Source organism: Notamacropus eugenii, chromosome 1 (assembly GCF_028372415.1).
Source record: "Notamacropus eugenii isolate mMacEug1 chromosome 1, mMacEug1.pri_v2, whole genome shotgun sequence".
Lineage (NCBI taxonomy): Eukaryota > Metazoa > Chordata > Mammalia > Diprotodontia > Macropodidae > Notamacropus > Notamacropus eugenii.
In genome coordinates, this window is record NC_092872.1 from 323,997,089 (window position 1) to 324,012,622 (window position 15,534).

The 15,534-nt window shown below is 36.0% G+C and overlaps 1 protein-coding gene across 10 annotated transcripts in view; it reads right to left on the bottom strand.

Moving 5' to 3' along the window:
* Positions 1-15,534, bottom strand: part of MTA1 (metastasis associated 1) — a 239,907-nt gene that overhangs the window by 91,319 nt on the left and 133,054 nt on the right. For all 10 annotated transcript variants that reach the window (XM_072629652.1, XM_072629661.1, XM_072629656.1 and 7 more), the window contains one exon: positions 1,203-1,302. In XM_072629652.1, the coding sequence (XP_072485753.1) occupies positions 1,203-1,302 (100 nt within the window). The remainder of the gene's footprint in view (positions 1-1,202; positions 1,303-15,534) is intronic.

A 15,534-nucleotide genomic window follows, 5' to 3' on the forward strand; every position in this document is an offset into this window, starting at 1 on the left:
AAAGCACACTATTTTCACTTTTTTGTTGGGTTTTTCTGTTTCTTCTTTCACAACATGACTAATGTGGAAATGTTTACATGACTGTATTTGTATAACCTATATCAGACTGCACGTCATTTTGAGGAGAAAAAAAAATTTTAAACTCAAAATCTTTTCAAAAAATAAATGTTAAAAACTATCTTTACGTGTTATTAGAAAAAAACACTATTTACCAAAAAAAAAAAATGTAATTGGGAAACATTTAACGAAATAAATCTTTCTGTGACTTTCTCTTACCTAACAAAAGACCAGTGGCTCTCAGTCTGGGACTCAAAGATCACCACTATTTATCTGGATTTTATTAGACTCGTTTCTCACTGCTCCCTCAACATAAGGGAAAAACTTGAAAAAAAAAGTATATGAAGAAAGTCGCTGAACTATGAATATTTAATCTAGCGATAGCACTACTTTACATCCACCTAAAACAGAAAGGGAAAAGGACCTACATTTATGCAAAAATATTTATAGCAACATTTTTTGTTATAACAATGATAAAGATAAGAACTAGACTTGTGAAATTACTGGTACAGGGAAGTCTCAGGTGAGGAAACTCCTTCTACTAACGTTAATCCATAACTGTTTTGCAATTTATTGGTTTACACTGAGGCCTGGGACTCTGAGAGAGTAAATTAATTCCCAGAATCACATAGTAAATATCAGAGGTAAGGGTTGAATTCAGGCCCTCTTTACTTTGAATATAGCTGTCTATCCACTATACCAGGGGTTCTTAACTTTTTTGTTATTGTTCATGATCCCCTTTTCACCTCCTTGGGCAGTCTAGAAAAGCCTATGCACTTCCTTGGAATACAAACCAATTATACTGAAATACAAATATCAAGTTATCAAAAACAAAGTTCATAGAATCTCAGTATTATGCTACATAAAAAACTAAAAAAAACAAATAATTTATTCAGGACAAGCTGATTCCTTGAGAAGGGATCTCTCCGTGTACTTGCTCTCAGGCCTACTTAGAATTTACCAATGGGCAAGAGAGGATGACACAGAAATACAAATATTTTAGTAGTGAATTCTCATTTGGCAAGTGAAGGACTGAGCAAGAGGTAACAAAAAGGAATCTGTCCATCTGCAAGCTGTTAGATGCTAAAAGTCAATTTGAATCTATCACTGCCACCTGTCAAAATCCAGCTTTCATCCTCACTTACCAGTGTAATATCTCTGGAGGCTGCTGCAGCACTCATATGTAAGCTTGGCTGTCTGACTGAACTACTGCAGTCTAGGGCACGGGCAAAAGTACCAACAGATCTGAAAGAGATGAGAAAAAAAAACATGAATTTTCTGTGAATGATAAGAGTAGGCCAAGAAGATGCCACACAATTCCTAGTAACCAAGACTGAGCCCATCTCTGATACCTTTTCTAATGGCTACTAATATCACCTACACTAAATTCATGTCTTTACTCTTTGCATGATTTTTAAAAGTACCCTTTGTTCTCTTGGCCTCAGTTTCCTCAGGTACAAATTAAGAGTTGAAGCTAAATTATTTGTCAGAGATCCCATGGTAAAGCTAATAATGCATTATTCTCAAAAATGTCCTCACCTGACAATTATATTATAGTTCCAACAATGAAACTTCATGCTTTTGTCCTAAAAATGCTGATACATCCCCCAAAGTATCTATAATAATTGGATAGGAAAGGCCTATGGTATAACAAAAACAAAACAAAACAAAAACACTGGATGAGAAAATAGAATCCCTGACTGCCAACCCATCCACAGACAAGCTCTGTGATCTGGTTTGACTTGTTTTATTCAACAGGGCCTCATGTTCATCATGCATAAAATTACAAACTTTTTAAGTTCTTTTCTACTTTACCATAAGCTCTAATTCCTACAATTCTCTTTGTGCTAACTTCCTTGTTATAGGGATAGGGCTTTGTGAAATGTGTGGCTCTATACATATAAACTATCATATGATAATGATGAGCCAAGAACTTATTAAGAACCAAGTTGCAAATGAGGACAAGTAGGCTGAATTATCCATCCTCTGGGGACTCAAGAATGGATGGAAGATTGAGTGTCTCTCAATCTGTGTAACATATACTGTTAAGAGACTTCCTACAGAAATAGCAAATGGTAAAATAAGAAATTAAATTAAATTTTAAAAAGATTCTGGGGCTCAGGAATGCTGTTCCTAGAGTCAAGAGAACACATTGCTGCTTCTGCAAATTTCAAGTGCCATGGAGATATATCCAAATTTTATATATATACATATACGTGTATATATATATATATATATATATATATATATATATATATATGGCTGCCTGAATACACAAAAGTGTAAGAATTGTTCTGATAGAATCAGTTCTATGCTATCCATGTGAAATTTCCCTTTTAGAAGAAAAGATGAAAAAATCTGAGGGGTACTATGTTCTACTCTAATTTGCTAGGTAGAATTAAGTAACAATTCCAAAGGAAGAGACTTTCATCACACAATAACACATGATAAGAAATGTTGGAGACTCATCAAATCAGGGTAGGTTTACAAGGAATCAAAGGATCTTCAATTTAGAGCTGCAAGATATTTAAGAGATTATTCAGTCCAACTCCCTCATTTTGCAGGTGAGCAAACTTAAGCCTAGGCAAGTGAACAGACTTGCCCAAATTTACAGACATAGTATCAGAATCTAGATTCAAACCCAGGTCTTCAAGACTTTAAAACTATAGCTTTTTCCAATGCAACATATTACCTCCTACAGATCAGGGCATTTGATTCCATCACATAAAGATGGAAAAGAAGTAAGGACAGAAAAGGAAAGCCAACATCGTGGAGGAGAAGGAAGCACAGTCCAACTCTACACTCCAACTCCTCCAAAAAAGAACTATAAAACCCACCAGACCAAATCCTTCATGGAAAATTCAAGGAAAAGACTTGAGTAATTTTTTTTGCCTAAGATATACACTAAGGCACCTCAACATTGTGTGGGGTGCAAGAAAAGATGAAAACTGGGAGGTTTGCTGCCAGTTACCCAATTTTGAGTCATAGATCCAGGGTGAACTGAGGAGACTTTATGCCATAGGGTGGCAGTCACATGTCGTTTATCCTCCATTTTCAAAGAAGACTAATGACATCACAGTTGATGTCTTGACTTTAGATTTAAGAGATGCAGAGTTACACAAAGTCATTAGCCTCAACTCTTTTCCTAAGACATCAAAGTCCAGTAGCAGGACAGAAGTCAAGATGACTGGCAATGACCCAGGATGCAGTGGATGACCTTAGCATGTCTGTTTGACAAAGTTCTAATCATTCTATAGCAATTGCTTCCACTGCCTTCATGGCTACTGGAACAAATTATTCTTATCTGCCCATTCTTCTAGGGAATATTTTCATAAACTTAGAATAATCATCTGCCTAACTCATCAATGGGTTTAAGCCCTGTCAGTTACCTTCGACCTGACTTAGACTGTTTGTTGAGACTGTTTACCAGGGTTTGGTCACTGTGCAAGCTACAGTTTCTTGGAGTCACAAGTGAGAGTTGGGTGAATCAGGTGGACACCAAAGGTACATGAACACCTTTCCACAAGGAAAGGAAAGGTTGCAGGCCCTAAGGCAGTAAACTATGAGAAGATCCAAGTTCAGAAGCAAATAGTATGCAGCTCAGACCCAAGAAGGAGAGTGGTATCTCATTTCTACCTTCTACCCTGGTCTGAAATATGCAGAATAATAACTACGGCAGGGATACCAGAAGAGACCCTACAGTTTGATTACTCTGAACCAGTAGATCTTTCCAGCTGGCTGAAAATAGTTACAGTCAAGCAGCAGTACATTAATACTCAAACTCTCAAACCAATATCGATAACTTGTAGATAACTGGATGGGGGGTAGAAATTAGACTTTGCCCTGGATCAGACCATTTGGGAACACTGGAAGCTTGCATGTTCTCAGCTTGAGCTAGCTCTGCAATCTATGAATAACACAACACTCAATAATCCCAAGAAAGAAGCAAGAAGATCAGCCTTGAGTTTCCTTTCAGAAGTGTGCAGAGACCAGAATGAGTATCAAGTCCCAAGTCAGGGGCAGGGTGTTGACTAAACCAACTGAAAAAGAATCCTACCATAAAAAGGTATTATGTTGACAATGATGTTCAAGACACAAACACAGAAGAAGAGAATGATGCCAAAACACCTACAAAGTTGCAGAAAAAAATCTTAGGCACAAATTCAAGATAGAGGAAGAGGAGAGCAGAATGTATTAGAAACCAGAAACCAACAATATGGTGTTTACAATACACTTCAAACAGAAAGATATACACAGAATTAAAATAAAGGGTTGAAGCAGAGTACATTCTGCTTCAATCAAAATAAAATAAAAAGGCATAGTTAGCAATCATATACTGAACAAAAAGCAAAATCCAGAAAAGTCCCAATTAAAAGAGAAATTACATTTTCCTAAAAGGTTCTAATCAATACTAAACATATATATATATATAACAAGTGGAATAGCAATACATTTTAAAAATGAAATGAGTTACAGGAAAACAAAAATAATAAAATATTAATGGTGGAGGAGGTCAGACCTAGATAAATGGAACCAAAAACTAAACAAAAAAGAAGTTAGGGATATGAAGAGAATTTTAGAAAAATATCATCCCTCTGAATAATACTGAATGATAATAGAAATGAGTGTGAAAACACTAAAAAGCAGAAATATTAAATGAACTCTTTTAATGACCAAAATTCAGCAAAAATTACATTTTAAAAAGGGCTTTTGAAGAAAAGATTAAAAATGAATTGTAAACACTTTAATCCTAAATAATGGGTGAATCAAAGAACAAATTATTGACATTAAAAATGACATAATATAGCAAAATGTATGGGACACAGTCAAAAGAGTATTAAAGGATGATTTTATATCTCTAAAACTCTTTTATTAGTAAAAGATCTTATAGAAGAATAGTGCATGCAAGTTAAAAAATTAGAAACCAACAAATAAAAAACTTCAATGAAAAACTCATAAGAAATTCTTAAAATCAAAGAAGATAATATTAAAAAAACTGAAAACAAAATTTGAATGAGCTTTATGAGCTTAACTGAATTATGAATATATGAATTATAACTGAATCATTAAAAAATTATTTAACAACAAAACAATAACATAACTATGTCACTGCTCAGTCATTTTTCAGTTATATCTGATTCTTCCTGACCCCATTTGGAGTTTTCTTGACAAAGATGATGGAATGGTTTATCATTTCCTTCTCCAGCTCATTTTGCAGATGAAGAAAACTGAGGCAAACGCGGGTAAGTAATTTGCCCAGGGTAAATGACTTGTTCAGTTGGTGTGTTTGAGGCCAGATTTGAATGTAGGAAGAGGAGTCTACCTAGTTCCAGGCCCAGTGCTCTATCCAATGCACCACACAGCTGCCCAGATAAGTCATAACCAAATTTCATTTTTAAAAAAATAAAGAAAACTACCATCATCACGTATGAAAAAAAATAAATCCACAACCAAGTAAAAAGATAAAAAAAAAAATTAAAACAACTGTTAGGTACCATCTCATATCTATCAGACTGGTTAAAATGACAGAAGGGAAAAATGACAAGTGCTAGAGGGGATATGGAAAAATTAAGACACGTTCACCGTAGGTAAAATGTGAACTGATCCAACCAACTTTTCCTTAAAAATTAGAATGGAACAAATGGAAGCTAATGACTTTAAGAGAAATGAAGAAACTATAAAACAAAACCAAAAGAATGAAAAAATAGAAGACAATGCGAAATATCTCATTGAAAAAACAACTGACCAGGAAAATGGATCCAGGAGAGATAATTTAAAAATTATCAGACTACCTGAAAGCCATGATCAAAAAAAGTGCCTGGACATCATCTCTGAAGAAATTATCAAGGAAAACTGCCCTGATATTTTAGAACCAGAGGGTAAAATAGAAATTAAAAGACTCTACCGATCACCTCCTGAAAGAGATCTCAAAAGGAAAACTCCTAGGAATACTGTAGCCAAATTCAAGAGTTTCCAGGTTAAGGAGAAAATACTGCAACCAGCACAGAGAGAAACAATTCAAGTATTGTGGAAATACAATCCAACAGACACAAGACTTAGCAGCTTCTACATTAAGGGATTGGAGGGTTTGCAATATGATATTCTGGAGGTCAAAGGATTAAAAATAAGAATCACCTACTCAGTAAAACTAAATATAATCTTTCAGGAGGAAAAATGAACATTGATGAAAAGACCAGAGCTGAATAGAAAATGTGACTTTTAAATACAAGACTCAAGAGAAGCATGAAAAGGTAAACAGGAAAGAGAAATCAAAAGCGACTTATTAAAGTTGAACTGTTTACATTCCTACATGGAAAGATGTTATTTGTAACTCATGAGACCTTTCTCAGTATTAGGGTAGTTGGAGAGCATATGTATATAGACAGAGGGCACAGGGTGAGTTGAATATGAAGGGATGATATCTAAAAAATAAAATTAAGAGGTGAGAGAGAGGAACGTACTGGGAAAAGGAGAAAGAGAGAAGAAGAATGGGGAAAATTATCACACAATAAATGAGGGAAGAAAAAGCTTTTACAGTGGAGGGGAAGAGGGGGGAGGTGAGAGGGAATGAGTGAACCTTACTCTCATTGGATTTGGCTTACAGAGGGAATAACATAACACACTCAATTGGGTATGGAAATCTATTCTACCTGACAGGAAAGTACAGGGGAAGGGGATAAGAGAGAGGGGAATGATAGAAGGGAAGGGTAATCAGAAGCAGACATTTTTATGGAGGGACAGGGGCAGGATAGGATGGAGGGAAATATGGCTAGTCTTTCACCACATGACTATTATGGAAGTGTTTTGCATGACTACACATGTATAATCCATATTGAATTGCCTTCTCAATGAGGGTGGGTGGGGAAGGAGGAAGGGAGAGAATGTGGACGTGAGCTTTAAAAATGAATGTTAAAAATAGTTGTTACATGCACCTGAGAAATAAGATATACAGGAAACAGGGTATAGAAATCTATCTTGCCATACAGGAAAAAAGAAAGAAAGGGGATAAGAGAAAGGTGGTACGCGAGTGGTGTTGACAGAAAGGAAGACAGATTAGGAGAAATCAGAATGCACACCCGCTTGGGGTGCAGGAAGGGAGGGATGGGGATAAATTTGGAACTCTGGTCTGGTGGAAGTGAATGCTGAAAACTAAAAATAAATTAATAAATAAATGTTCTCCTGGTTCTGCTCACTTCACTCAGTATCAGTTCATGTAAATCTTTCCAGATTTTTCCTTCAGTTACTTTTTTAAAGGCGTTTCTGTTCCTACTAGCTCTTGTCCCTCACCACTAATCCTCTTCTTCTCATTTATTACCCACCTTTTCCTTTAGTTTTATTAGTTCCTCTTTCCTTTTTTACCTAGTTATATCTCTTTCCCCCTCTTTTTTTCCTCAGTCAAGTAGAATCTCCCTTCCTTTTCAGTAATTTTCAAAAATTTCATATTTTGTCCCCCTTTCCAAAAAAGATTTCTCCAACTCTCATCCATTTCCTTTCTCTTCATTATTAACCCTCTTTCTCTTATTAAAGACTCCTAACATTATCTGGTCTCCCTCTTTTCTTTGTATTCTTCATACAATCAAAGTATCTACTGTAGATTCTTCCCTATATGAGCACTTTCTGCCACTGCCTTGTAAGGCTTACTCATGGAATCTCCTTTTCCATTGTATCTCATTCTCAGAACAATATCAATTATTGCCAGTGTTAGGAGAGGACACTGCCCCATAGTGGGGTTTCACCCTCATCACCTTTCTTGATGATCTTTCCCCCGCTACATTTGCCTATAAATCTCTTCTTTGTGTTCGTATATTCTCACTCCTGATACCAGCTTTAACCGGGGGTTCCAACTCCCACCCTGTCAAGACAAGTAGATTTACAGGCAACAAATCTCTCAGGCCTTATTTACTGCAAGGCCATCAACGTTTATCTATAGGGACATTCATCAGTGGAACCTCCTCCCACCTTCAAAGCAAGGTCTCCATCCTTGCCATGCCCCCTTTCAAGTTTTCACTCTCCTCCTCATTCCACTGCCTTGTAGACTCATCTCTTTCTTTGACCACAGAGGCCACCTTGCTCTCATTGCTAGTCCTTGATTTGACCTAAGAATATAACTGATTCTTTTCTATTTCAGCTCTCCCCTTCCCAACTTTTATGTACCCCCTTCCATGTTGTAATGCAGTCCCACAAAAGAAGCATTCGCCTACAGGCAAAGTATCACCAGGTTCCATTAATGATAATCCTGTTCCTCCTCTTCACTGTTACCTCTACCAAGTTTCTACTTTCACAACTTTCTCTGTGTATATCTTTAGAAAAAAGTCTCATATTGGTCTTTTGGTTATAATGTTGCTGCTGTTGTCACCATTTATTCACTCCTTCAATTCTGTTGTTTGGAGTACTCAAAAACCAAATAATCTCTTCAGTTCTGTTCTTTCTAAAAGTGTTCAAAATCTTCATTATTATTCACCTTTTTTTTCATTTTTGTTCATCTTTTATCCTGTTACGATTCAGCTAAGATTTTGCAGGGCAAGTCACCCTGGGGTATAGCTTGAGTTTTTGGAACACATTTTTATATTCCTTCTTCTTCTAGTAGGTGTGGAATAGTCTTTTGTTATTCAAATATTCTTTGCTTTGTATTAGGTATTTCTCCTGATGGCTTGTAGAACTTCTTGTCTCTCAAATGAACTGCTAAATTTAATACAACGTCTCTCGGCATTTGCAACCTTGGGTGGATTATTTGTTTTTAATGAAGGTCATATGTGAATTTTTTCAATTGGGATTTCATTTTCTACGTACAGAAGGATCTAGGCAGTTCTTTTATTATTTCCTTCAATATGGTATTAAGATTTTTTTGTTCTATAATATTCTTTTGAGAGAATTATGATCCTTAGGTTGTCTCTATGCATCTTGTCTTTGAGATCCATGTTTTGCTTGCAAAGTAAGCATATTTCCTATTAAAGTTATTGTTCTTTGCTTCTCTTCTAGACTCCCCTCACTTCTGTGCTTATCTACTATTCTCTCTTTTGTTTCTTTGGTGAGGCTTGCTGTAGCAAATTCAAATTTTTTCTATAATTCTCATTTGTCTTCTAAACCACTCGAGGACAATGTGTTTTGCTTCTATGTTCTCAAATTCCACAGGGTCATCCATCTCATTAAGTGACAGATCATTTTCCTTTATTTTGTAGTATTCATAGATTACTGAACTCATTTACCAGCTCTGGAGTCATAATTCCTTCTGTTGCTATTGTATTTCTTCTCAATTTATCTATTTATGTTCACAAGGCCTTTGAGATTTCTTCTTCCTTGAAATCTTTAGTATTTTCAACCTTCCTCTCTCCCCTCCACCTATTTTCTTTATTATTCATTTTCTGACTCTAACTGTGTTTTCTTTGGGGGTTGATCTTGAAGTGTCTCAGTCTCCTCCCACGCTGAGCAATTTACAGATCACCAGACTAAATCTCTGCCTCAGATGATTTTTGAGTGGTCAGAACTGATCCCACATGGATGCTGAACTATTTCCTCAGGCTTAGTGAAGCACTACAGACCTTCCCCACATACACAGCGTCCCCTACCAGTAAACTGTCCAACTTCCTCTGTTCTTCAGTTATCTGACCTGGTACAAGCAATTCTGAGCCTGTTTTCTCTGGCACTTTCACCCAGCAGCTTCTGTTCCTGAAAGGGTATGGCCAAGCTGGCTGTCAAGCCCCATTGTAAAAAGAAAGAAGGGGAATTAGGACTAAGGTATACAGAGGACTGGGTTTTAATGTAAACCTGTGTTGTGTCTGTGTTGTGTGGTAGTGGTAGTGGAGTGAAAGGAGTGCTGAGCTCAGTCAGTGAGTGACAGTTCCTGAGCTTTGGAGGATTTTTTTTTTAACCTTCTTTTGGATTCTGGGTGTCCTAAACCATGGAAAGAGCTGAAGTTGCTTTATCTTTGGTGCAGATCTGTTTTGGAGAGGTTTGAGAGTTTGTGGGGAATCAAAGAAAATGTCTAATTCACCATCTTAGTGCTCATGTTACTTGAAAGTCAACGGAGCCTTTCTTTAAAGTATAATTTAATAAAGTTAGGTACTCAAGACAGAATAGTCAACGAATATAGCAATCTACTGTTTGATAAACCCAAAGACCCCAGCTTCTGGGATAAGAACTCACGGTTTGACAAAAATTGCTGGGAAAACTGGATAACAGTGTGGTGGAAACTGGGCACAGATCAATACCTGACACCATATACAAGAATAAAGTCCAAATGGATACATGATTTAGGTATAAAGATTGATACTATAAACAAATTAGGGGAGCACAGAATAATGTATGTCAGATTTAAGGAGAAATTTTTGACTAAATAAGAGATAGAAAACATTATGAAGTACAAAATGGATAATTTTGATTATATTACATTGTAAACTTTGCACAAACACACACAATGCAACCTAGATTAGGAGGAAAGCAGAAAACTGGAAAAAAATTTTTGCAACTAGTGTCTGTGATAAAGGCCACATTTCTAAAATACATAGAGAACTGAGTAAAATGAACAAGAATATAAGTCATTTCCCAATTGATAAATGGTCAAAGGATATGAACAGGCAGTTTTCAGAGGAAGAAATTAAAGCTATCTCTAGCCATATGAAAAAATGCTCTAAATCACTATTGATTAGAGAGCTGCAAATCAAACTAAATCTGAGGTACCACATCACACCTATCAGATTGGCTAACATGACAGAACAGGAAGAAGATAAATGTTGGAGAAGATGTGGGACAATTGGAACACTAATTCATTGTTGGTGGAGCTGTGAGATGATACAACCATTCTGGAGAGCAATTTCGAACTATGCCCAAAGGGTTACAAAAACGTGCATACCCTTTGACCCAGCAATATCACTTCCGGGACTCTATCCCAAAGTAATGATAGAAATGGGAAAGGGTCCCACATGTACAAAAATATTTATAGCAGCTCTCTTTATGGTGGCCAAAAACTGGAAATCAAGGGGATACCCATCAATTGGGGAATGGCTGAACAAGTTGTGGTATATGAATGTAATGAAATACTATTGTGCTATAAGAAATGATGAACAGGAAGACTACAGAGAGGCCTGGAAAGACTTATACGAACTGATGCTGAGTGAAAGGAACAGAACTATAAGAACTTTGTACACAGCAACAACTACAATGTGTGAGGAATTTTTCTAGTAGACTTAGTTCTTCATACCAATGCAAGGATCTAAAAAATTCCCAATGGACTCGAGGCAAAATGCCTTCTACATCCAGAGAAAGAACTATGGAATTAGATAGCAAAATGAAGCCGACCATTTTCTTTTGTGTTATGTTTTGCTTTCTTTTATGGTTTCTCCCACTCATTTTAATTCTTCTATTAAATATGACTAAGGTGAAATTGTACTTAATAGGAATGTATGTGTAGAACTCATACAAGATTGTACATCGTCTCAGGGAGGGAGAAGGGAGAGAGGGGGAACAAATCTAAGATATATGGAAATGACTGTAGAACACTGAAAACAAATAAAATAATTATTAAAAAAATAATGAAATATAATTAATGTCTTCCTAAAACCAAAAATAAGCATTACCTGTAAAGGGCATAAGCAAGAAGTTAATCAGGAAAGCAAGGATGTCCATTATCACCAATACTATTTAATGTTGTAAAAGAAACACAAATCATAGCAAAAAGACAAGAAAAAGAAATTAAAGGTATAAGGAAAAGCAGAGAAGACAAAAATCATCACTTTTTGCAGATGATATAACAAGTTAAAGAAAACCTTCAGTGAAGTTGCAGGATATAAAATAAACTCATAGAAATCAGCCTCATTTCTGCATATTAACAACAAAATCCAGGAGAAAAAGACAGAAAGAGAAATTCCACTTAAAATAACTATGGACAGTAATAAAATATTTGAGAGTCTACTTACCAAGGCACACAAAGGAACAATATGAACAACTACAAAACAAACAACCAGAAAAATATTAATTGCTCATGGATAGGTCAAATTAATATAATGAAAATGACAATGACACCTAAATTAACTTACATTTTGAGAGCCATACCAACCAAACTATTGAAGAATTACTTTACAATACTAGAAAAAAATAATAAAAAAATTCATCGAGAAACAAAAAGCCAAGAATATCAAAGGAGTCAATAAACAAAAAGGAAGGGTACCAGATTTCAAGTTATACTACAAAAAATGTAATCATTAAAACAACAGATTAGGTACTCCAATTGGGTACATGATTTGAACATAAAAGGTGACATCATAAGCAAATCAGTAGAACATGGAAGAAATTACCTGTCAGATCTATTGAGAGGGAAAGAGTTCATGACCAAACAAGAGACAGGGAAGTTCACAGGAGGCAAAGTGTATAATTTTGGTTACATAAAATTAAAACACTTATGCCCAAACAAAACCAATGCATCTAAAACAATGAAAAGTAGGAAATTGGTAAATATCTTTGTAGCAACCTTCTCTGATGAAAGACTCATTTCTAAGCTATACAGAGAAATGAGTCAAATTTAAAAGAGAAAGTGGCATAAATTATCAAGGAATAAGACACTCACCATATAAAATCTGCTCTATATTACTGTTAAGTGGAGAAATGTAAATAAAACAACACTGATGTAACATTTTACACCCATTAGATTGGGTAAGGTGACAAAAAGGAAAATGACAAATGCTGAATGGGCTGTGGCAAAAGAGGAACACAAATGTACTAGTATTAAGAGCTGTGAACTGGTACAACCATTCTGGAAAGCCATTTGGACCTATGTCAAAATAGTATTAAACTATGACCCAGAAATACAACTACTTCATCTCTACCCCAACGAGATCAAGAAAAGAGGAAAAACACACATGTACAAAAACATTCACTCTTTTTAGACTGGTAAAGAAAGAGAAACTGAGGGGATTGCCTGCCAATTGGGAAATGAACAAACAAACTATGTTATATAAATATGATGGAATACTGTTGTGCTATAAGAAACAATGAAGGGGGATTTCAAAAAGGTCTAGAAAGACTTATATGAACTGAATCAAAGAAATGAGTAGAACTAAAAAAATTTATAAAATAACAGCAATATTGTGAAGATAATTAACTTTGAAAGCCTTAGCAATTTTGATCAATACAATGAGCAATCACAAGTCCAAGGGACTCACAAAATGAAACGTGCTATCCATCTATACATAAGAGAGAGGATTGTGTGCAAAATGAAGCATATTTTCTCTTTCTTTTTTTCTTAGGAAAAATATTAAGCAGGAATTTGTTTTGCATGATCATGCAAATTTGTTATGTTTTGTTTCTCTTGCTTTCTCAATGAGTAGGGCAGGGGAAGGGAAGAGGCAGAGAATTTGGGAACTGAAAATAAAAATGAATATAAAATAACAAAACATGTAATTTCAAAAGGAGGGAAAACAACTGTAGGATCCAGAAAATCCTCATGCTGACTGATCAATCTGAATTAAGTACTGAAGGAAGGTAGAAATTCTAAGAATTAGAAATGAGGAAATAATACATTCCAGACATTCAGGTAGGAGACAGAATGTCATGTACTTGGAAGAGCAAGAAGATCAGTCTGACTGGATCATAGGATATATAAAGATGAATAATGGCAAATACTTCTGGAAAGACTGGCTGATGCCAGATTATGGAGAGTTTTACAGGCTATGAAGTTTTTTATTTCAAAGGCAATAAGGAACAAAGATTCCTGAATAAGGGAAAAACTATTTTTTTTTTTGGTTGTATGGAATATACTTTGCAGAAAAAGAAACTAGAACCAGAGGGGTCAATTAGAAGGCTATTACAAAAAGTGAAGAGCCTCAACCCCATAGGTCATGTTAATGGACAAGAGAGAACATGTATTAGAGTTAGAGTCCATGAGAGGTACAATATATAAAACCAGACAACTCATTATATCTTAGAATGGGGGAGAAGGAAGAGTCATGGATGACTACTGAAAGTAATGAACCTGGATAAATAAAAGGATAGTGATACTCTTTAACAGAAATAGATAAGTTTGTTGTTCAGTCATTTCAGTCATGTCCAACTGTTTGTGACCCTTTGTGGGACTTTCTTAGCAAAGACATTGGAGTGGTTTGCCATTTCCTTCTTCAGTTCATTTTATGGATGAAGAACTAAGGCAAACAGGGTTAAGTGACTTGCCCAGGGTCATACAGCAAGTAAGTGACAGAGGCCACATTTGAACTTAGAAAGATGAGTCTTCCTGAATCCAGGCCTGACACTTTATCTTTTATGTCATCTAGCTACCCCAAACTTTGCTGTGTCTCTCTGTTGGGGAATCAAATTGCAGTCTCCCTTGTGACAGGCAGGGATACTCATTACTATACTAAAAAGGAAAGTCGGCAGGAGGCTAATTTAGGAGAAAAGAGAATGAGTTTAATTGTAGTCATGTTGAGTTTAAGATGCCAATGGGACATCCAGGAAAAGATCAAAAGAAGCATAGACTTAAAGTTGAAAGGAGCCTTAAAGATCATTAGAAACACATTCAACCTGTTGCCAAATCTTATTGTTTCCATCTACAACATCTCTTCCCAACTGACTCCTTCATTCTACTTTCAGAAAAATTACCTTAGCTTCGGCCCTCATCATTTCTCAGAGTACTGCAATGGTGGTCTAATTGGTTTTGCCTTGTCCCTTCCTGTCCATTTGCCATAAAACTACCAAGGTGATTTTTTTCTTAAGTGTACATCTAACCAAGTCATTCTTCAACTCAATAAATTCCAATGACTCCCTATTGCCTCTAAGATCAAAGAGTTTTTAAACCTTTTCTCAATCTTTCCCCAAACTATCTTTAAAGTCTTCTCCTCCCAGGCTATAATCCAACCTAACTGGCTTATTTTTAAACCTTTTCTCAATCTTTCCCCAAACTATCTTTAAAGTCTTCTCCTCCCAGTCTATAATCCAACCTAACTGGCTTACACACACACACACACACACACACACACACACACACACACCCACACACACCCACACCCCACACACACCCACATACACACCACACCACACCCACAAATACCCACACAATTTCCATTAGAATGCAAGCTCCTTGAGAGGAGGGACAATTTCATTAATTATATTTGTATTTCTAGGACCTAGGACAGTGTCTAGCAAAAGTGCTTAATAAATACTGATTGATTTAAGACATTATTATTAATTAGTTAAGGGATTATATGTAACTTTGGCAACCATTTGGAGTCCTCAAATAAAAGCTAGAGTGCAGCTGACCAGCCACTTCCTAATTGCCAGTCCCAACTTCCTTATTCCCCTCAACTATAATTCCAACATTATCTCACTCCAGATGTGCAAGTCTCCCCCAATTCCAAATCAATTTATTTCCACTGTTCCCTTTGGAATGCTTTCACCATAATGTCTAAATTTCTTCCCTTCTTGTAGTACTCATTGACATCTGGTTCCTTCTCGATAATACAGCATCCCTGGCAATCCTTTCCAGCAATGGCTGCA